This window comes from Pinus tabuliformis, chromosome 4_2 (genome assembly GCF_031772625.1).
Source record: "Pinus tabuliformis cultivar Carrire ecotype Pingquan chromosome 4_2, CPIR1, whole genome shotgun sequence".
NCBI classification, from domain to species: domain Eukaryota; kingdom Viridiplantae; phylum Streptophyta; class Pinopsida; order Pinales; family Pinaceae; genus Pinus; species Pinus tabuliformis.
The window spans coordinates 903,728,587-903,754,181 of NC_142304.1; the positions used below are offsets into that span (position 1 = coordinate 903,728,587).

Sequence of the window (25,595 nt, forward strand, 5' to 3'; positions counted from 1 at the left end):
TGGTCAAAATGTGCAGAATGAGGTTGCCTAAAAGCAGAGTGCTATTGCAGTCAACTTTTGAAGGTCTTAGTCAACTCCAAATTGAGCTCATGATAGCTCATTACAAAGCTATCTCTGTCTAGATATCATTTAAATCGTCAAGAAAGTCATTTGAACATCCAAGCTAGGTGAAATATTTATTTTCCCAAGGTCACTCCAGAGGTGCATCAATCCTCTTGAGGCCAACGATGTTTTCAACATTTCTCCCAAACCATGAAACCGGTGTAAAAACTGAAAGATGTTTCTCTTGTTGGCTCAATGGTTGACAAAAACCTCTCTCACATTTGTCAAATTCATCTTTTATTTCTCAGAAACGTAGTTTGAATAAAACCTATCCCGATATGTGGAACAAGGGATTTGTAGAAATGAAGGACAATGAAGGGGATGAGGGGCTTCTAAATTCTTGAGAAAATTTTTGGAAGTAGGGAGGGATGTTAGGAAGTAGGGGAAAGTGGAATTTCAAACACTGAGTTAGTGGAAGGGGTCCCAAATGGCAAAACACAGGCCTAGCCTAGAAAATTGTCAAATTGTGGCAATAAACTAGGGTTCGTGGGAAAATGATGAATTGGAGGGATATGAGTGATGGAAATTGTTTAAGAAGGTATATCACGGATAGGTTAAGGTGTATGAACATCATGACACAAGTTTTGTTGATCATTTGTCCATCCAAGAAAAATTACCTTCAAAACCCTAGGAGAGGGAAATGAGGCTTACCCAAGTACAACTGAAGCACGAATAAGGTGTAAAATGACCCATTGGAACCTGAAATGATGATAAAAACTATTTTAATGATGGTACACTAAGCTTAATTGTGAAATGGACCAATACTTGCAAGACTTTGGAAAGAGTGAAAACAACCCTAGACCTGATACCTAGTGACCAAATTTTACTTAAGAGTTACTGAAATGACAAAATTTTACTTTGACACCCTAAGACCACTTTGTAAGAGCATGTTTGATCACTGATGGAAGGCTTCAAATGCTGACACTAATAATCCCTATAGGAAACAACACCAGAGGAAGCAGCAACAACAACAACAGTAGTGAGCAGAAAATCAGCGTAGGACAAAGGAAACAAGAAGATTGTCAAGAGCGGAGAGGTTGAACAAAGCTACAAGTTCAAAGAAGATCTTCTTATGGAGAAATTAGATTTGGATATAGGGCGAAGAGGCCACATCATGGTAGGAGAGTAGAATGGAGGAAGAGAGATAAGCAAAGGCTGGAAGATGTAGAGAGGAGGTTGCAAGAAACATAAAAGAAGCTCAAAGAAGTGTAGTAGCGAAGGAGGAGAGAAAGGGAAGAGAACAAAAAATAGAAACAGGAGGAAAGGAAATGTACAATGGGAGAGAAATTTGAACCTATATAGGGTTAGGAATCACAACAACCACTAGATGAAGAAGAGGGTCAGAAGGTGCAGCATAGGGAACTTGCTCAGCAGGTTTAGCAAATGGTTGAAAAATGGATATGGAGTTGGAACAGGCGCCACAAGACAAAGACACCGACCTCATTCTGAGAGCATCTGAGGTCACCCCATAGTCTCCTCCATCTCTAGAACCAGAACCAGTCATAAGAGAGAAAGGAGAAGTTGTCCTCCTTGACGATGATCCAAAGATGGATGTGTATAGTCTATCATTTGATGAGTCATGACAAAGGATTGTAAAGTTGTGAAGAAACAAGATCCCAGATAATCACGCATCACTTGCACATATAGAGGAAAGGGTGATTATTGTAGATTTTAGAAGAGATCCAGCTATCATGGTTGATACTTCTAAGGATGAAGTAGAAGCCATGAGTTCAACGGTCAAGTTAGTTGTGGCAAAAAATGATTGGATGGTGAAGAAATTTCAACAATCTAGGAAGAGAACAAAAAAATCGGTATGGTACGCTATGGAAGAGATGAAACAAGTGATTCTTGTTGAAGTATCAACTCTTGAGACCACCATGTGGAAAATATATGGAAGATTTGTCACCGTGCACAAGGCTGTTGCCAATCTATATGGTTCTCAGTAGCAGTGCACAAAGATAGCCTAAACTCTCAAAGACATCCACATTGATATCACACATGTATATGAATGGAAAATGAGGTAAAAGGGAGCCCCACTTTACTTGCACAAGATAATGAAGTCATAGGAAGATCTAGCCAAAGCATAGATTTAGATGCCAATATAAAATTATCAGCCACTTCCTCTGCTCATCACAAGCATTAAGGCTTCCTATGCATGGTTTTTCTGGAGTTTGATGTCATTGTGAGGACACACAAGATCCCTTCAATCAGAACCCTCTATCAAGCCATGGTGAAGAACCAAGTGATGTTGGAGGATGATAGGTGCATGAAGTAGTTGATGGGAGAGGCCACCAGTGATGATTTGCTGTTGAGCACAAAAAACATGTAGAAGTACATTGGTGGTCTAGCCACACTCAGAACAATGTTCCACATGCTTCAAGATGAGTTGGATAGAGGTTCCAGAACCATATACCCAGAAGCCATCGAGGATGTTGCCGAGTTGGTCTTTCCCCAAGACCTTGAGTGATGATCTTTGTCTTGTTAGGCTAACTCAAGCCTCTTTTGTCCCACTTGGTCATATGTGAAAATTGTATTATTACTTGTAAATATATTGTAAGTGAAATTCCAAGTGTCATTAGTGGAATGTGAACAATCACTATGTAGTGTAAAGGGTTATTTGTAAAGGAGTTGAAGAGTCATGAGGGTAGTCAAAGAATCATAGGGGAATTTCAAGGGTCACCCCACCGTTTTTTATATATATAACCTCATAACTCATAGTTGGGGCTTTTTGGGAGCCAAGCTTTGTCTAGGCATTTCTTAGAGAAGTCTTGGAGAGTATTTTGATGAGCCTTGGCTTCTCAATAGGATAGAGCAAGTACATCTCTTTGAAGGATTAGGCGGCATTGACTATAGTGTTCCACTATTGGGGCTAATGGTTCTCAATGGTGTACATATGTATGGAACTTTCACTTAATATATATAGCTGAGCCAACATGTTTTCATGCATATGTTGTTATTCTAGTTCGACTATTCTAGCTACTTATCCATTTGTGTATGAAAAATTTTGTATACGATTGTACCAATCTTGTTGAATACGTGTTGTTCTATTAACCCGTCACTTTGGATTGTGGACTATTCCACTTCTAGACTGTGATGTCATTCAACTCATGTGTTCCTTTCAGGTTGTGTACTACTACAGGCATCTAAGGGACACACTTCCTTTTTCCCTCTATGTGTTAAAATCCACATGCATCTCACTTGATTTTCTGCAAGGTCACAAACTTGCTTCTGACAAAGATATCATACTTGCCTTTATGTGTTACAAGATTAAACGCACTATTGTACCACCCATTGCTAGGACTCCTACTCCTAACAGTCTAAGGTCTAGGTGGGACTTCTTACCGAGGAGATCCCATGACATGTTGGTGAGTCCAATACCAACAACATTTTTGGCATTAGAAGGAGCGCCAGATGAGAAGCTAAGCCCTCAAAGTCCATTGTGAATCTATGCACATCATTCATGACTTACATTACAATCTCAACTCCTACATGTTTTTCTCATGCACATGATTTTGAAGCACCAAAGGATGTCATCGATGACTTGTCACAAATCAAGTACAATGGTGAAGGTAGAGCAGGCTTGTTGAGACACAAAGTTTCCTTCTTAGGCTTCTGTGAGAGGAATGAAGTCCCCTCAGGAAATGTTTCCCATGGGTTATTCACTTACACATTCGAAGGGAATGTTGAGCAATGGTGCCGCACATTTCCCACAACCTCTATTCACTCATATGATCACATGATCATAGAGTTAATCCATTATTTCTATCGTTATTCCCATAAATCACTTAATAAAATAATTATGAAATTATGGAAGGAAACTAATGAATATATTGCACAATTTTGAGACCACTTCTGTAATCTCACTTTTCAAATCCTGAAGATGAAATTGATTAGAAATTTCTCAAAGAAAGGTTTTAGTATCTTCTTCACGTATCTGAAAATATGCATGAGTTAGAATCATTCAAACCCCTCCCAACATACCTCGGTGTTAGAGCTTCCAAACCTAAGACAAACAAGGTTGATGTTACAAGTGACCCTCCTTGCAAACTCATCTGTTACAAGTAACCCTCCTTGCTCTGTTGGATGAGGTGGGAGAAGTTGCGAACCCATTTTTTGGACTGTCACATCCTCCCACCCCACTTGCTCTGAGCATCTACACAGATTTGGACTACAACCCTAAGGGTTTTCACAAGGTCTTGTCTTCTCAGCCTCCATCCTATGGCTCCTTTGATCCTCCGGATTGTACTATGTTGTGTTCATCTGGTCGAGACTCCACATGTGTTGTTCACAAAGATCAATTTGTTGACAAATTTGATGTTGAGCAGCCAACCTACGTTGTCATTTTTATGGGTATGTGTGGGAATATAAGAAGAATTTGCGGTGAAGGATGACCTCCTTCCGCCAACACTTCATCTGCTCTTTGTTGACATCTTTTGTGACTCTACCATTCCTGATTTTTCTTGTGAAAATTCATTCCCATATGTTTCTACTTTTAATCATTCACACGACACACATGATGTTAGTCCATCATCTGATTGTGATGAGGACAAATATTTATTTTTAAATCCACACAATCCGTCATCTTTTCTTTTTGGAAATTCAAAGGGTGATTTTTTTTTTTTTATCTTATCAACCCCTCTGTATGATTCATCATATCATGAGGATGTCGATGTACATCTTGAATTTTCTGATCATGGCTATCATGATCTCTTCACTCCTTCATTCAATCATGATTCTAATTCACTCATTGTTGATCTTTCCAAGTCACCGGCCTTTGATGATCTACCTTTTGATGAAGTGGAAAACCCTCAACCTATTGAGGCACTTGAGCCCAAGTTGATGGTTATGTTAGGTTCTCTCTGTCTTGAGGTCAGTTCCACTTCTAATTAGAATTTTGTTGAAAGACCCCAAGCTCCTCATCACTTTCTTGTTTTCATTAAAACTCAATATGATCTAAAGATCTCACATCCTCCACCTGAATCTCATGATCCTATTGCTCATGTATTGGAGGAATCATACGTAGAAAGTCATGTTGCTAAGAATTTTTTTTCTTCTTTCTTCTTGCTTTCTCATGTGTCAAGGTAAAAAGAGTGTGCATGTTTGTTGCATGTGTGCAATGTGATGCAACACCATGGTATGTCTGAAGAGCGTTTGTTAAAGAACTTTTACTCTTTTCTTTTATGTGGATGCATTTAAACTTCGAGCGTGTTGGTTTTCATTATTTTATCTTTCTTTCTTCTTGGATTCCCTGAATATCTTTCTTATTAACCATGCCTTCACCTACATGGGGCCAACTAATACACCAATGAGTGCATTAGAAGGATTACTTCACATGAGAAGGCCCATGCATTGTTTAGCTTAGGAGTAGGAGTAGTGTTCGCTTTCTTGTTTTCTTTTCTTTCTTCTTCTCTTTACTTTCATGTTTTTCTTTTCTTACATGATTTCCTTTATTTTTACTTCTCTCCTTTGCTTTCTTGTTTGTTTTCTTGTTTATGCCCCCGTAGGATTAGTTTCCCATGAAACTGTGTTGGCTTCATGAGACAAGCAGGGTAAAATACACGAGGACTTCTACAAATATCAACATTCAGATATTCGTCTATCCCCTCTCTTTATAAATATCTTGCATTCTTTCAATCAATGATACCATGATGGAAAATACATTCTTTTTAGAGTGAGTCTTGGTGAAAACACAATGCTTACACTTTTAACTAGTACCACCTACTCTAATAAGTTTTCTATTTTCAATTAACCGTTGTCAACTCAGTCACGTAGATAACCTTAAAAGCTATGTCAGAGGTATACATAACATCCTCCTCTAAAGGGACAACTTCTTCTTCTCTCAATAAGTCATGATCCCTCTTCCACCTCATGAAAAATAAATATGTGCCTATGCATAGTTCTCTGAAAAAATGAAAAAAATAAAATAAAAGCAAAAGGAGAGAAAGGATTTTTCATAGAGAGGTGAAGAAATAAACTCTGTCGGGGTACTGTCCTGGCTCACTAGTAGCGGAGCAATGCTTGTCTTCCTGAAGTGCCTTTGTTGGGGTACTATCCAGGTCTGCTAGCAGTGGAGCGACACGAGAGATGAAACTTAAACTTTCATAGTCTATATTACTTGTGCATCAATATACCCCTCAACCCTAATTGAAACAACTCTTCTCACTTGACTTCCTATGAGTGCTGATTGATCAAGAGAATGGTAGGGACTATAACTTCAACTCAAGCTAGTGAAGGAGTGAGGATGATCAAAGAATCTAATAGTACTTCTAGAGGAGTTAGACTCCCTTTGCATGAGACAAGGTCTATACAGAGAGATGGAGTTATACCAGTCTATCACCAACTTTGTAGTGGCTACAACCACCCTCATAATTTTTTCCTTCGCTTCATATTTCAACCTCCCTACTAGAATCTCAGTAGCTTGTCTTCCATTGCCTAGGTACTTGTGCTTTCATTTGAGTTTAGCTTTGGCTTTATAGCTTGTGCTTGCTTACGTCCTTTTCATATTAACCATAATATGACCTCCTTTGACTTGGTTACAATCTGGTTCTTCCACTAACTTGGCAATCTAGACAGTCTTAGAGGAAAACCAACCTGCTCTCTGGAATTGCGTAGAGCAACCTATTAGTGAGCCTTGCTCTTAAGAATTACACAGATCTGCCCAATAGTGACCTTAAACTCTAGAAATTTGTAGAATTAGCTGATATATTTTCTTCAGCTGGGAAATTTCACAGAGCATGAGAGGCAACCAAAGCCACTCAACCTAGGAATTGCAGAGAAGAATTCCCTCACCTGTTACCCAATGCATGTACCATTAAGTTGCCCAGTTCTCTCAAGAACTCCGAAATTTATCCATGAATGCATGGTGGCCCTTCTAGAGAAAGAAAAAAGCAAAAAGAAAAAAAGCATCCCTAAAAAATTAGGGATCTAATTTTAGTAGTGTGAGTTACACTTGAGTTAATTTTAGAAATTGTTGCCACTTGTCGCTCTTTCGTAGATTTTTTCCTTCATGTCATAAACCTTAAATAGATCAAATATATTTAATGGATAATACAAGAGCTGATTTTCACATTCGATTTCTAGCTCTGGCATTCTCAAGGCACCTAGGAACCTTCAGCATAATTGGCACAATTTTTCGAGGTAATTTTTTCGTTTATTGTCTTTTGCAGCTTTTTCTGTCACTTTTGTTTCCTTGGCTTGTGTGAGTGTTTTTTTTCTTGTTTTATTGAACAACCATTGGTATTTTATTTTTTTAACTTTTAGAAGTGTTATTTTAATTTTTGCATTTCCTTTCCTTAGTGTCGCATGCATAACCCATTTTTTGGACTAACAGTTGTCGTTGTGATGACTCTCCCCACAAGATTTGTTGTTCTTTTGCTTGACTGATTCCTACAATTCATTTTGATTGCATGCATGACCATTCAAATAGATACACAACATCCTTGACTCATGCATTCAGATCCACTCATTTTCAAGTTTCCCTTGGGTAGATCTCGATTGCCTTGGCCTGAATCTAGCTCTTCCTAGCACTCATTGCACATTTATGGATCTCAAGGCTCTACCTTGGCTCAAGGAATTATGTAGAGGCTGCGAGTCGCTAGCTCTAGAAGCACACTACATAATTCCAAGAGAGAGTCCAAGATTATTTCCACTAGGATTGTGCAACGCGCAGTTCCGACCAGCATCAAAGCCAAAATGAACTATGCATTATGTAGTTCCAGTCATCACCAAGACCACCAGAGTGTGCATTACATAGTTCTAGTCATCAAGACCTATCACTAGCAGTTGGGACTAAGTAATGCATGGATCGAGCTGACAGTCCCTAACCTCTAAAAGTAATAATTGCACAATATTTCCCAGAAGTTGCCCATTTTATTGTATGATTGGTTCTTGAAGTGATTTTTTATTTTAAGCTAACATTTGCATGCCATGACTGTCCTCTTTGTCTCCACGTACAACAATTTTTTAGTAGCTTCTCAGCAGTATAGGTAACATGGCTTCCAAAAGAGATGGATCAAAGGATACTATAGAGAGAAGCATTGAGATGTAGTTGAATATGTGTCAATGAACTTGCTAGTCTATGTAGAGACACAACTGTTCATAGAGTAGGACATAAAGATTACATTGTAGGAAATTAAAGACGTATTTGCAGGAAGCTTTAAGGAAGATTTGGAAGATCGATAGGCTTGTGTCAACATCCATAAGTTAGGCTTGTACAAGGTTACATGCAGGTTTCCCACCTTCCCATGTGTGGATATTATTAACTCCATTATCTCACATACCGATCCTGAGATGATGAGTGTTAGTGGCACATAGCTTGTTACCTTGAGGATGAAAAATTATGATTAGGTGTATCACTTACCACAATCGGCGAGTTGCATGGTTGGACTCTTCTTTACTCCCAGCAATAGTATGAACACTAGAGACATCATGAAGCATTGGTTAAGAGAGCCATTGAAGTTCGGGTCCACACCCAACTAGGTCTACAAGACTAAGTCACTTAGGAAGGCCTACCAACTCTAGATCATCTTTGAATGTTGCTTATACAGTCAAGAGTGCATGGAGACCTTTCCGCAGAGTTGGGTGATTGTGTTGGATCAGTTGGAAAATGAAGGAAGACCATTCAACTAGTCAGACATGTTGGCTCTTCAGCTGAAATTACATATGTCCAATTTTCAGAGTCTGCCTAAGAATGTAGAAGTGAGATTCTATATGTATGCCTACCCTCTTGATGCAATCTGTGCCCAAGAATAGTTTCTTGGAATGGGTTGGACATAGACACCATCAGACAATGATGTGAACATCTATTTCAATTTTCTCTCAAAGTGAAGATACTAAGGAGTCATGGCAAGGCTATCTCACCACTTTATCACTCGGGTGTACAAGATGATATTTGAACATGATCCACCTTGCATGTCCCAAGAAGCAATGAAGGCATTGCGTAACATTGCACATTGATATGCCTCACCCGGTGGCACCTTCCTCAGGCTGTTTTATGGAGAGAAGCCTCTGCATGTGTTACCAATGTTTTCCACAGATAAGTTGGTTATGCAAAAGGTTATAATGTATCCATAGGGTTATCAACAGGACTACACAGGAGGAAGAAGGCACCATGGCCTACTCTTCCTTTGTAGATTGGATTGTACAAGATTTGAAACTTGAAGGATGTGGATGTCAAGGCTGATTAAAGCTACAAGTTCATAGGAGATCCTCTTGTTGAGAAAGTACCTTTGGATATAGAGGCAAAGAGGCGACAGTGCAAAAGGAGAGTAGAACAGAGGAAGAGAGATAAGAAAAGGTTGGAAGATGCAAAGAGGAGGTTGCATGAAACAGAAAATAATTTGAAATAAGACCAGGATCTAAGGAGGAGAGAAAGGGAAGAGAAGCAGAAATAGGAACAAGAGGAGAGGAATGGCACAATGATAGAGCAAACTATGCCTATACAGGTTGAGGAATCAGAGTAACCAGTTGATGAAGAAGAGGGTGAGAAAGTGCAGGTTGGGGAACTTGCTAAGCAGATTGAGAAGATGGTTGAAGCAATGGATATGGAGTTGGAACATGATCCATGGGAAAAAGACATCGACCTCATGTCGAGAGCATCTGAGGTTGCCGAACAGTCTTCGCCACCTCCAAAATCAGAACCAGTCCTAAGGAAGCAAGGAGAATTTGTCCTCCTTGATGATGATCTTGAGATGGATGTTTACAATTTGTCATTTGATGAGTCACGAAAAAGAATTGTACAGGCACAAAGAAAGCAGATCCTAGATGATTACACCTAACTTGCACACACAGAGGGAAGGGTGAATTTTTTAGTTGTCAGAAAATACCCAACTACTATGGCCAATACTTCTAAGGCTTATGCAGAAACCACAATTTTAACATTCAAGTTCTTAATAGCAGAAAATGATCGGATGGCGAAAGACTCGAAAGAGGCAAGGTAGAGAACAAAATAGTCTCTAGGGTTCACTATGGTAGAGATGAGAAAATCGATACTTGCTGAAGTATGGACTCTTGAGACCACCATGCAGAAACTATATGTTAGATTTGTCACCATGCACAAGGTGGTTGTCCATCTATCTAGTTCTCAGCAGTAGTGCATGAAGATAGCCTAAAATATCAAAGACATCCACACTGCTATCACACATGTACAGGAATGGATAATGAGCTACAAGGGAGGCTCTCTTTACTTGCAGATGATAATGAAGCCACAGGAAGATCTAGATAAAGCACATATTCAGATGTTGATCTAGAATTATGACCACTCCCTCCTCTCATCACCAACATTGAGGTTTCCTATGCAAGGTTGTTGAAGATTTTGGATGTCATAGTGAGGACACACAAGATCCCTTCAATTGGAACCCTCACTCAAGCCATGATGAATAACCAAGTCCTATTGTAGGCTGACAGGTACATAGACTAGTTGATGCGAGAGGCCTCCAACGATGACTCCCAGCTGAGCGCAAAAGGAATGCAAAAGTACATCAGTGGTCCAGCCACACTCAGAACAACGATGCACATCGTTCAAGATGGGTTGGAAAAAGGTTCCATAACAATATACCCAGAAGCCAATGAGGCAAGAGTCCATTTTGAGAAAGACATCACCAAATAGTATGGGGACACAATAATGTAGTAGCAAGATTCATATCGGTTCGTCACCTAAGACCTTCAAGAGGATGTTCTCGAGTTGGCATTTCACCAAGACATCGAGTGGTGATGTTTGTCTTGTTAGGCTGACTCAATCTTATTTTGTCCCACATGGGAATATGTGAAAATTGTATTATCACTTGTAAATATATTATATGTGGAATTCCAAGCATCATTAGTGAAATGTGAACAATCACTATGTAATGTAAAGGGTTATTTGTAAAGGAGTTGAAGATTCATGAGGGTAGTCAAAGAGTCAGAGGGGAATGTCAAGGTTCACCCCACCCTTTGTCATATATACAACCTCATAACTCATATAGGGTCCTTTCTTGACCCAAGATTTGGCTAGGAATTGCTTAGACAAGGCTTGAAGAGTATTGTGATGAGCATTGGCTTCTCCACAGTGTAGAGCGAGTATATCTCTTTCGAGGAGCAACTGATGTTGACAATAATGTTCCACTATTGAGGCTAGTGGTTGTCAATGGTGTATGTATGGATGAAACATTAAATTCATATATATAACTAAGCCAACATTTTTTTATCCATATGTCTTTATTGTAGTTTGACTATTCTGGTTACTTTAGCAATGTATGTTAGTTCACTTACACATTTATGTATGAGATATTTTGCATACGATTGTATGAATCTTGTTGAAGACATGTTGTTGTATTAACTGTCACTTTTGTGGACTATTATGCTTCCAGCCTGTGATGTCATTCATCTCATTTTTTCCTTTCAAATTGTGTATTATTACATGCTTCTAAGGGACACACTTTCTTTTTGCCTCTATGTGTTAGAACCCCCATGCATGTCACTTGATTCACTTCAAGGTCACATGATTTCTTCTGACAAAGTTATCATACTTAGCATTGCATTCTACAACATTAAAGGCACTATTTTAATACCCACTATTGGGACTCCTACTCAAACAGTTTGAGGTCTAGTTGGGACTTCCTACCGAGGAGATCCCCTAACATGTTAGCGGGTCTAGCACCATCAACAAAAGATAAATACATAAACTGGACAATGTTACGGTAGTGAAGGGACCAAGATGTGCCAAAGTTCACAAATATTTTTCATACCCTTCGCACACAGTTGTGTATCAAGGATTCTGAGCGAAATTTTGTACCAGAGTTCTATGGTTGTCTACACAAGTACATGTAGGATGAGCTGGAATTGCTAGAAATCTCCTCACTTGTTGTTTCCTATTGATACACTTTGAATATCGAGTAGAAATTTGAATAGAAGAAGAGAGACTTTGCATATGTGAATTTGAAGCAAGGGAAACGCACCCCCAAGCTGCTGAAAAAGGGACAAAGCCAAGGCAAGTTGACCCAAGACAACCTGCCAAAGACAAAAGAAAATAAAAACACCACAAAGACAAGGAAGGACACAAGGAAATGGTGTAGGTTACAAAAGAGCCCCACTTACAACATAAGTGAGTGTCGGGCCAAGAAATCATTGGTGGTCAAGATGAAGGTTTATGAATCAGATGCATATTGTGACTCTGAGTCAAAACCCAATAAGGGGAATAACAAAGGGATGAAGATTATTGACGCAGAGTCGAGTGCCACCATTGCCACCACCAAGATCTAGAAGAACTAGCCTGAAGATCATGAGGATGGGGTGCACTTCTTCCATTCCCAAATGTGGGTCAAGGATTCTCTATTGGAGTTCATTATCGACAGTGGGAGTGAAAAGAACCTCATTTCAGCAAATTTCATGAAGCGGCTAGGCCTATCGAACACAACACACCTTCAGTCGTACACCATCGAGTGGCTTCACCAAAGGCGAGATCTCTGTGTTAGCCAGTAGTGGCACCTTTACTACAACATCAAGCCCTTTGTTAATGAGGTATAGTGATGTTGCTCCTCCTGAATTTTGTGATGTATTATTAGGACAAACATACTTGTGGAAGCGACATGTTGTGTATGAGTCTAGGTCCCTTAGTGTTATTATTACTTTAGTAAATAAGTTGTACAAGATACCATAGGTAGTGATGCCTACCACCATATCTTTGATCATTGTGAAGCAATGTAGTAAGATCATTTCCCAAACTCAACATCTTTTTGTCCTTAAGATACGCCCCTTGGGAAAGAAGAAGATTGTGGCCACGACCTCCAAATAGGGCTCCTCTACACGGAAACAATAGATGGACAAGGTCGTGAGGAGTACAGGGACTTCTTCACCTCACCCATAATGGTACATCTACACTATCAAGTCGAGCACTCCATTGATTTGACCCTAGGTGCGCTGCTACCGAATGGGCCAATCTATCGATGGTCTATATTGGAGAACATTGAGATCAAGAGAAATATGTGAGAGTTGATGTAGAAAAGGAACATCAGGACAAGTTGATGACCCTATGCGATCCCAATTGTGTTGGTACAGAAGAAGGATGGGACCTAGAGACTCTGTGTTGACTATCGGGTGCTAATCAAGGTCACTATCTGAAATAGGTATCAAATTCCACAGAATGATGACCTTATGGAACAACTCAATGGGGTTAAATATTTCAACAATATTGACTTGATGTTGGGGTATCATGAGGTACCAATCGAACCCTGTGATGTGTTGAGGACTTCCTCCAAATCCAAGGAGGGCCTTATCGAATGGCTTTTCATGCCCTTCCAGTTGATGAAAGTCCCTGTAACCTTCATGAGGCTAATGGAAAACATCTTGGAACCCTTCACCAACTAGTTCATGGTGGTGTATTTGGATGATATCCTAATCTTTGCCCAAAGATGGGAAGAACACCTCAGCCATATTTGATAGGTCCATCAAACTCTATCACAACACATGTTCTGTTCCAATTTGGACAAATGGACTTTTGGTATGACCCAAGTTTAATATTAGGGGTACATCATTAATGAGTGGGGTGTGCATGTGGACCCATCCAAGATAAAATTCATTCAGGATTGGCCAGCCCCAACCAATCTAACGAAGCTCCACAACTTTCTGCTTCCTAACAATTTTTACCATAGATTTGTGTTGGAGTTATCTCATATCACTTTGCCTTTGAGTCAAGTCAACAAGGTCTGATCAAAAGAAATATATATATATATATATATATATATATATATATATATATATATATATAGATAGATATATATATATATCTATATATATATATATATATATATATATATCTATATATATATATATATATATATATATATATATATATATCTATATATATATATATATATATATATATATCTATATCTATATCTATATCTATATCTATATCTATATATATATATATATATATATATATATATATATCTATATATATATATATATATCTATATATATATATATATATATATATATATATATATATCTATATCTATATATATATATATATATATATATATAGATATATATATATATATATATATATATATATATATATATATATATATATATATATATATATATATATATATCTATATCTATATATATATATCTATATATATATTATTTTTTTATTTTTTTATTTTTTATTTTATTTATTTATTTATTTTTATTTTTTTCTGAATCCAAAAAGCAGGTGTTTTCCAAGTTAAAGGATCACCTTTGCTCTATCGTTTGATATTGAGATAAATTCCTTTGATTATGCTATTGGTACATTTCTTACTCAATAGGGGCGTCTAATGGCATATCATAGTGAGACACATTTAGACATAGTTTGAAAGTATGCCACATATGACAAAGATATGTCTTCCATGGTGCAAACTTGCCAACAATAGAAGAATTATATCATAGGGAAGGAAACGGTCATCCACGCACACCACCAACCTATACAGTTCATATAGACATAAGGGAAGTTGCGGAACAATCACCATCAGAAATAGTCCACATAGCTCCAACAATTCCATTTGAAAATTAAGTACAAGATGAGCAGCACCAATAATGTTTCATACTTCCTCAGTCGACCGATGGTCATGGCGCTGACCACTGTGCTTGACTCTTGTGGTCACGAAACTTCATGGTGGCCACATTTGTACAAGAGAAACCTAGAATTTGGAAACACATACCAGACACTCCTTGAAAGAAAGCAAGTTCCAAATTTTCACCTCGAGGATACATTGTTATGTCACCTAGGACACCATTGTGTTCCTTCAAGAGAATGTGCCAAGATGGTTGGGGAGGCACACTATAGTCGGGTCGAGGGACAGTTCGGAGTAGAGAAAATAGTGGCAGTGTTGTAGAAGTATTTTTATTAGCCAAACCTTCGATAGGATTTTGGGAAATACATCAGATCTTGCACTGCCTACGCTATTTCCAAACCGACAATCATGAAGCAAGGCCTATATAATCCTTTCCTACTCATAGTCAACCTTGGGAATGCATATCCATGGATTACATGTGAGGCCTCCCTTATACTAAGCATGGAAAGTACTGTGTTTTTGTCGTCATCAACAGATTCTCTAAGATGGCCATTCTGGCACCCCGTAAGAAGAGTATCCCAACAAAAGTCAATACAAAGCTCTTCTTTGAACGATTATGGGTGCACTTTGGGATCCCATAGTCCATTATCTCAAATCAGGATAGTAGGTCCCTATGTTCATTTTGGTCAATTCACTAGTCGATGTTTGATATAAATCTCACTGAGCCCACTACTTTCCACCCCTAAACTGAATGCCAAATAAAGCTCATCAACAAGATGATCATAAGCATTTTATGCATGTACAAATCGAAGCATCCATGCACATAGGACGAAAGCCTCCCTATGTCAAGTATAGCTACAATAGATCTCTCCATAGCGCAACTGGCCACAACCCATTTTATATGGGGCTGGTATTTTAGCCTCTATGTCCCATTAATGTGGCCATAGAATTTGCAGCTACTTAGGTAGCTTCGGTCCATGTCGAGTCTAAAGATGACAGGGCTAACTACTTCATTCAGGGTATCCATCGCATCCTCTAGCAGGTCCATGGAATATTGGAAATATCCAATGCTAAGTACAATCAGTGACATGATTAGCATCGGGTGCCACACAAGCTCAAGGTGGGTGAAAAAGTTTGGCTACATTTGTAGAAGGAGAGCCTTGCTAGGCCCCACCATAAACTTTGGCTGCTCTGATATGGGTCATACACCATCACCAAGGTTGTAGCAGACAATGATTTCAAGCTCAACATTTTACCATTCCTTGTCTTGCACCTAGTGTTCAATGTGGGCCGCCTTCAGCCATACATTCCACCATTTCTCGACACATCCAACATTTTTTGAACAACTCACACCAACAAAGTTAAACCTAGACTTCATGGAATAAGTCAAAACTGATGGGATAATGGACACACAGATCAAGAATACTCGCCAACAGAATATCCAACTATATTGGGTTGTCAAAGTTGTCCAACTCTTGAACCAAGGCAAGTGGCTATGCAAGGAGTAAGTTTAGCAGAAGTTTCCTTGTCTCATCGAGGAACTCAGAATAATGGGGACGATTCTTCCCGGGGGGGATTGGTCTAGGTGGATATTGGTGGCCACCCACATATTCCACTTTGACCCCCACAATTGTTTATTTCAGTTTTTCAGTTTCCTCCATTCTAGCACAATTTACTATTTTTTGGTAGTTTTTTGGGTCCTAAACTTCCGTAACCGTTTTGAGGCCCGAAACACTGTTTTTTTGGAAAGTGGGCAAACATTAGCCATTGACTCATGTTTGCACCCAAACGTTGTAGTCATTGGATAGAACTTTATAGTGAGTTATTGTACGCGTCAAACAAAGATTGTATGCCAAAGTTACGACCCCCAGAAGTTGATGTGCCAATTTACCTAGAGAGGGCCTATACTTTTGGCACTTCATCTCCTAGGGTTATATTTTTTTATGGTTTTCCATTGTTTCTCAATTATAAATAGGCCTTTGAGCCTCATTGTAACACAGTTCTCCTTCTTAATGAGCATCCACTTTCGTCATCATCATTCAAGTCATCAACTTGTCTATCATAATATTATTAAGTGTCAACATAGCTATTAGACCACAAAGTCCAACTATATCAAGTTCTGAAACATATATCCATCATGGTCATAACATGTTAGATACTTCATCATCACATGACATGAAATTTTCATAAAGAGATAGAATCTTATGAATAAAGTAACTGATAACTTTATCATAAATATCATAATTACTACTTCACTTCTTTATTATATTATTCAATCACAAGGATGGGGAATCCAGATTTGTCCAAGCCACTGTGCTTATAAGAATATAATCAAAGTCAACAAGAAGATCATGAATATCAATCTTATTGTTATAGTTCTATCATTGTGGTTACCATGCTTGTTAGAAACATTATCAATCGTATCAAGCTACCATATATAACAATCAAATTTATATCCTTCTTTCTAATATTAGGAAGTACATTATGACTAAAATTAGAGATTCTTTGCCAAACATCGAATATGTGAATATCTTCAAAATATCAATGTTTCTAGGTAGCTTTGCCATGACTTAATAGAATGTGAGATATTTGCCCAATACCAAGTGCACCATCACATCATGAGTACCATGAATCAAATCTACTTTCATGTATATGAGTCATTCAGGAAGGTGATATCCCATCATAGCTTAGGTTTTACCTTTCCATCCAATATTATATTTGGAACATGACATTGAAAGAATACATCATACATAACTTGTCAACTTATTTTTCATGGGAAATTTATCTCTCTTCTCTTCCTACACTCTACATCCTTTCCTAAATCTTAGATGATCCTCAAGAAGGATCCATTCATCGCATCTCATGAAGAGGTTTGAAGTATCCAAATACCCAAATATACATTTGGGAAGTATTAGTAATAATAAAGACAATAAACTTAAATAGGAATAGAATAAAAAAGAGGTAACATAGATATAAAATGTACTTATATTTTTACGAGGAGATCAACTCCCTCTTGAACCAACCTTCAAGATTTATTACCAAATCTTATCCATATGATAATGTTGCCTTCAATATTTCAATCAACTTCATTAGCAACGAGGCCTAATAAAGACTATCCCATCTAGGGCTTCATCATATCTATCACAAGTGCTTTGAACATCTTCACATTGATCATGCTAGGGTTTCTAGATTCCATATCTCAAATCTCTGCCATAAACCACAATTTCTCTCAAACCCCAACCTCATAATGCCTGGGGTTTCCTTCAAACCCTAGTATTCTTTAAGGTCTCCTCCATCCTCACATGCTTCCATGAAAGGCATCTCAATAAGGGTTATATTTTATGACTTTTCTTTAGCCCAACTCTGAAACCATGCTAATTTTTCTTAGGGCTATATTGTTCTTTCCTTTGACAATTGCAATTTTTCATTTACACATTAAATTCACCCCATAACATCATATTATTATACATATTTACAACATTATTTGGCAACATATGGAATTATACAGAAAAAACAAAATCATCATCAATGCAACAAAACATAAAGGAACAATGGAATAAAATCATTCACAAATAGAAAGACTAGGATTGATGAGAGACCAAGGAAAAACCGACTATGGGGAAAATTGTTTCAAATTATTTTTCTTATTAGATTTTCATCGAATGATTCAACAAAAGACAGTATAATGATACATATATTTAATCATTAACCTATCCAACAAAATCAATTAAAAAGATTCTTGAGATGAACCCAACAACGTTAATACTCAAAAGTGTGATTCAAAAGCTTATGAATAAGTGTCATTGTGTACAGTCAACTATCGAACACTGCATTTAACTAAAAAAAATTCGGTCAACTAAAAGAACACACCCTAGGTCTCAACTGCATAGATGAGATGACTTGCATGTAGTTGCAGCTCAGATTTCTCCATGACACACTTGCAGCTACTACCAAAAACTCTAAAATAAAGTTGAAAGCTTCACACCATATAATTTCACCTTCATGTGAACCCATTCCTCTGTGGACCTGCCTCAAATTTATGTGAGCCAGAAATAAGGCAGAAAATAGAAGAAGGACCCAAGATGATTGTCCAAATGAGGTTGAGGTCACTTGTATTTATAGCCTTCCAAGGGTGTGCAATTTGTTTTACCACCGACCTCATCAAATATGCACATGTGGGATTTTAATTCAAAAGTGCACATTTCGTTGTCCAAATTGAGTGCCTCAATAGTCAAAATTGGTCCTCTCAAAAGGAGGAATCTTGTCCCATGGTTGGAGTTTGTCACTGAGCTAAAATAGAGTATTGTATTTTTTGTTGAAATACTACATGTTGCGATTTTATTACTGCTCCATCATTCTTGATATTGGTCTATAGGTTGGTAGGTGTAGAAAATTATTCAACTATTCCCTCTTTCTTTTAATAATGGTAATGGTTCCTACTTAACAATGTTTAGAAAATAAAACAAGCTGTAAAATAAAATTGGAACCTTAAATAGAGGAAAAAGAATTGCCTAAAAATTAAAAGTTTTCCCAAAATATTGAAAGTGAAACATTGGATAAAGAACCAAAGTGACCCTAAACAATAATGAAATATAACAGGAAATCTTACAAAATTCTATAAATGATATGAGGAGACAACTTTAGTGAACTCATATTTCATGTGACACTAACAAGTCTCTCTCCTTTATACTAAAACCCATTAATAATATTTGTTGTGCTCAAGAATTGTTTTATTTTAAATTTACTTTTGAATCTTCCCTTCACCTTTTTAATTGGGGTGTTTTAATAGAATCTTAGCATTTCTGATATATATAAAATAGTTAATAACATACTCAATACATATAAAACAATTAATAATATAGTGAATACATCAATAATGTTTTGGGTTGCTCTTGTCCTATATTTTCATTTTCTATATGTGTGATATTAACATACTCATGTTCATCAATGACATTTAGGTTTTCCAACTACATTTGCTGACAACCATCATGTTTCACTTGAGTATTCATGATTATTCCACTTATGCAATTTTCCTTGCAGGAAGAAATTATTGGAGAATGGGTTATGGCTAGTAAAAAGATTACTTATAACAACTATGTTGGAAGTGTGATCATCTACCATAAAAATTTGACGAGTAAAGGCTATCATGCATTAATTTACAGGTCAATTTCTACTTTACCCACTTTGTTCATAGATACATATAAATTTTGTGATTAAATATTTTAAAAACTCAAAACTTCTTTATTAGAAAAAAGACTTTATGATCATTTCTTAAAAACCTTTATTAGATTATGACAGACCATTAGTTCCTCATACCTACAAGCCTAACCGAATCCTAAATTGCTTTGTTTTATAATAAATTAGTTCGTTTTGTAATAAAATAGTTATTTCTATAATTATTATAAATCTTTTTAAAATTAGAATTTATTAAATGCTTAGGATTAAAAATATCTATATAATATATTTGAAACATATTTATATAATTTTACTTTTATTTTATGAGTTCTTATATTTTCTTTTGTATTTCACTCGGATCTTTGTTGGTTAACAAAATCACTACTTCACTTAAAAGATAACTGGAGAGAAATGTCAACCATGCAGATTTCATAGTAAGCATTGTCCAACCTCTATACTATACCTACTTGAATGAGAGTTTAAAAAATCCTTAAAATATCACTTTCAAGAGACTGTTTAATTTGTTTTGTTTTCCCGTGGTTCTTTACTGACTTTTCATACCTTTCATTGCCTTCTATCTCCATACTTTACCTACTTGTGAAATTAAAAAAAAAATCCTAATATATAACCTTCAACATATTATATCATGTTTAGCATTTTTTTCGAGGGTATATAATGATTTTTTTATATATTTAAAATATTATATATATTAAATTCACTTTTTTAATATTTAAATTTATAAGCATAAATTTATATATTTACAATATTGTATATATTAATTTCACTTTTTAATTATTTAAATTTATAAACATAAATTAAAAAAATTAGTGTATATATATTTTTATAAGTTTTAATAATTAATGATTACACACCAGAAATTTCTTATACCATACACAAAATATTTCTTACCTTGTGAAACTAAACCCTTATCTTAATATTAATTTTTTTTATTAATGATTTAATACTACTTTCCAAATAGATTTCATTCGATGACAGTGGCAACCATGATATACTATTTTCTTCACATTTTCATTTAAATTCGTTATTTCTATAATTATTATAAATCTTTTAAAATTATAATTTATTAAATGCTTAGGATTAAAAATATCTATCTAATATATCAAATATAAATTTGAAACATATTTATATAATTTTACTTTTATTTTATGAGTTCTAATATTTCCTTTTGTATTTCACTGAGATCTTTGTTGGTTAACAAAATCACTACACTTAAAAGATCACTGGATAGAAATGTCAACCATGCAGATTTCATGCAGATTTCATAGTAAGCATTGTCCAACCTCTATACTATACCTACTTGAATGAACCTCTGTACTATACCTACTTGAATAAGAGTTTAAAAAATCCTAAAATATCACTTTCAAGAGACTGTTTAATTTGTTTTGTTTTCCCTGGTTCTTTACTTACTTTTCATACCTTTCATTGCCTTCTATCTCCATACTCTATCTACTTATGAAATTAAAAAAAAACCTAATATATAACCTTCAAGATATTATATCATGTTTACCATTTTTTTTTTGAGGGTATATAATGATTTTTTTTATGTATTTAAAATAGTGTATATATTAAGTTCACTTTCTTATTATTTAAATTTATGAGCATAAATTAAAAAAATTAGTGTATATATTAATTTCATTTTTTATTATTTAAATTTATAAACATAAATTAAAAAAATTAGTGTATATATATTTTTATAAGTTTTAATAATTAATGATTACACACCAGAAATTTCTTATACCATACACAAAAATATTTCTTACATTGTGAAACTAAACCCTTATCTTAATATTAATTTTTTTTATTAATGATTTAATATTACTTTCAAAATAGATTTGATTCGATGACAGTGGCAACAATGATATACTATGATCTTCACATTTTCATTTATGATTACAGTGGCGACCATGATAGAGCAGTGCCTTTCACTGGAACACAGGCTTGGACAAGGTCCTTGGGTTATGCAATAATTTATCAATGGCGCCCATGGTTCGTGGATGATCAAGTTGCTGGGTAAGCACACGTCACTTCTTCACATTTGATACACCATATTAATTCAAACACATCTAAATGAATTATTGTGCTTTCTGAAATTTTTATGTGCACAGATATACTCAAGGATATGATCACAACTTGACCTTTGCAACTATAAAGGCTGTCGGTTTTTTTTTGTTCTTTATGGTTTTTGGAAGAAGCATAAAGATTCCCTCGTAAACATCACTTTTCATTGAAACTAAATAGAATGTTTTTTTTTAAGTTAAAATTAATTACAATGTATTCTTTGCAGGGAGCTGGACATATGGTTCCACAATACAAACCTAAAGAATCATTGGCCTTTTACATGCGTTGGTTAGCTGGAAAACCATTATGAAACACCACAAGTTTCCAAGTTTTCTATTTCCACCCAATTGCTTTTAGATTTTATTTACATTTTAACCCAATTGCTTTTAGATTTTATTTACAATTTAAGTTTGCAAATTGTTTATGTTGCTTGGCATTGTCTCGATTTTCTCTTTATTAGATCGCGAGGCGCAGGCCCCGCTATTCAAAAAAAAAATAACGCATTATCAATTTTCTTCCATTGGATGGGATTATTATTCTCTCGAATACATTGAACAACCATCTAAGAAAGATGAAAATGGTATAGAGAGAATCAAATGAAAAATTTACAGGTCTTCATTTGTTGGATATTTATGTACAATTAATCCATCCAGTGGGATCCGTTGGAATTAGAACAATGAATGCCTACCTTATGTGGCCTTCTCCGAAAAATCATGATAATGATGTAGTTTCATAAGGAGTTTCATTATGTTAGTTGATATATTAGGGAAAATCTATTAGATTTTAAAAATATTAATAATTTTTGAATATAAAAAATGAATTTTTTTTTAATTTTTTTTCTCTCAATATATAATATTCTTTTTATAAATATTTTTTAAATGTTAGATGTTTATTTAATTATATATGTGTATATATATATATATATATATATATATATATACACACAATCACACACCGGTGCAATCCTATTAACACCTATTAACACTAGATGTGAGAGAGAGAGAGAGCATTGGAATATTTTATTTATGATTTGTATTTTACAAGTAAAAATGTCACTACATGCCGTTATCATATTTGGAAGTAGAAAACATATATTTGTAAAAAGCTTTCTCTCAATATATAATATTCTTATTATAAATGTTTTTTAAATGTTACATGTTTATATATTTATCTATGTGTGTATATATACACACAATCACATACCGATGGAGTCCTATTCACATCGATTCTAATATCACCAATCTAGTCAATGCATATAACAATGGATTCAACCCTTTACAATCTTCAATGCCAAACAATACAAAATACTCATACCTTTCACACACATTGTAAAAAAAGGGGATTCTCTTTTCCACTTAGCAAGCTTAACACAAATCCCAACATAATTTCATCCTCCAAACTAGCCAATACGAAGGTTGGCCAAGTAGAGTCTTAAAAATCAAACACACAATCGTCCAAGTTTTATGTGTTGTTGCTACGAAATGATTTTGTATCACCTCTTTCCAAATTAATTGTTTGATTTCTATGAAATAATTTCATAGTGCCCGTATAAATTCTATATTGCAGTTCCATGGAAGATGAAATAACTTGACTATTCCAAACAGACTCTCCATGCCCCTAGCTGACCCCTCAACACAATATACAATTTACCAACCTTTCTTCACATGAGGTTGCCACACTTTTACAAATTTGACAATCAAAAAATAGTCTAAGATGGTTCTTTTTCTTCAAACTCCAAACATGGTACTTTGCCTCTGTAACAACACTCAAATCATTGTAAATACTAAGGAACCATTGTTCAAGAACACAACAACACATTCCTTCTACAAAATTTAAGACTAATAGAATAAGAGTCCCAAAAGACAAATAGATTATCACAATGATTCAAGCCACAAGATTTGAATTTATTTTAATATAAATTGGTCGAGCAACATACAGGTTCTAAAAATGGCCAGTATTCTAATGAACAAATGCAAAAGAATATAAAACATGCGTTTACAAGTAGAAATCAAATTGGTTAATCACAAGAATTTGATTCAATCTAAACCATTTATCATGCACACAACTTACAGTCCAAAACTTCTATTCATTTACATCACTCACACAGAGAACTACAACTTACAACCCGATTGTTGTTTATTTACACCACTCAAACAAAGAAATATTGCCTCGTTCACACTGAATGGAGAATACAGGGAGGTCTACAAACTCAAGACTATAGTTTCATAGAGAAACATCGAGTTCATATCTTCTCTCCCTCTCTCTTCTCCCCACTTGAGAGATTCTCCTCTTATGCTCTCCTCTTCAAACACTATATTCTTTTTGTTTCCCAACAGAAATCAATCATGATAATAAAGAGTCACAAAGGCTGAATTGTTTCCCCTTCCCCACAAAACAAAGGAAACTTAAAACTAAAATTTACATCAAAAAAAACATTGTCCAAGTTATTCTAAAAAATAAAAACTTACTTCCTAATGTAAATATTTACAATTTCTTACGAAAAAAATTGAAATTTCCTGCAAGCTTTACCATGTGGCCATCCCATCACATTGATAATATCTTGCCCATACTTTCCCAATTTTTGTGTTGGGCCTATCCACGTGCATTAGACTCCTAGGCTGAAAGATATTCAGGGTCTCTTGACCATGTGTTGATGAAGTAAATATCCTTTGATCCCAAGCTTTACATTGTAGTTTTTCCTTTTCCTTCTCATGTTGTTGTTGCACTATTTTCTCCTATTGTATTCTTCCTTTGTCTTTGTTGATGAAAAAATGTTATACCCTATGCAATATGTTGTCATTTATTCTCTTTTTCCCTTGATACCTATTCTGTTGAGGCTTCTACAACATCAAATTCCTCAATTTCTCTATTTTCATATCGAACCTATCCTCTAGCTAGCACAAACGATCATTTACTAGTTAAGATTCACTATTTTCCTCCATTAACATATCAAGATAGTAATTTTTTGGAGCTGCTTTCACCACTCTCTGCACATTTTGTTGGAACTTATCATTATTGTTGTCTCCTTGTAATAAGACCTTTCCTTGTATAAGGATTTCAGTATTCTTCTCTTCTTCCTCTTCAACACACATCTCGGCACAGATGCTTAAGATATTTGGATGTATTCTTCCTTTCTTTATCACAACAAAAACATTATTGTATTTTTTAGAATTTTCCATTCTTACTTCATCCTTCACCTCACCAATACTGTGTTGTATGAGATCTTCTTCATATGGATGAAATTTTTTGTTGTTGTTGCCCACTATTTGTTTCGTTTCTTCTTGTTCTATTCCATTATTATGTGGTACTTTAATCTTCTCCTTCTCTTCAAATGAGCCTAAAGACTTCCTATCATTTTTAACATGTGTCCTTGTGTATCCATTTATCTAAATATTCCATTTCTTCCTCAAGATCTTTTAACATTAAGTTTGAATATTTAGCACGTGTTTCTATCAATAGCTTAGACTTAGATTTCTGGAGCAATTTTTTAAGCAACAATATTTATTCATCAAATTCATTAATCATTACATATGAATGCTCTTCTTCATTTCTCCTTTTTTTGTCTACACAAGTCAATTCCACTTTGCTTTCTCTAAAACAACATGCTACAAATATCTCCTATAAATTACCTTTTGTACATTCTCATGAGCACACATAGTCCTTGGAATAAAAGTAAACATTTGGTCACTCTCGTTCCTCCTTGTG

General features: G+C 35.5%; 1 protein-coding gene across 1 annotated transcript in view; it reads left to right on the forward strand.

Moving 5' to 3' along the window:
- The window catches only part of LOC149172609 (serine carboxypeptidase 1-like), a 284,288-nt gene extending 262,088 nt beyond the window's left edge, over nucleotides 1–22,200 (forward strand). The window contains exons 12-15 of the mRNA XM_089426393.1: nucleotides 19,677–19,798; nucleotides 21,729–21,842; nucleotides 21,938–21,983; nucleotides 22,117–22,200. Of these exons, the coding sequence (XP_089282519.1) occupies nucleotides 19,677–19,798; nucleotides 21,729–21,842; nucleotides 21,938–21,983; nucleotides 22,117–22,200 (366 nt within the window). The remainder of the gene's footprint in view (nucleotides 1–19,676; nucleotides 19,799–21,728; nucleotides 21,843–21,937; nucleotides 21,984–22,116) is intronic.
- The last annotated feature ends 3,395 nt before the right edge of the window (nucleotides 22,201–25,595 follow it).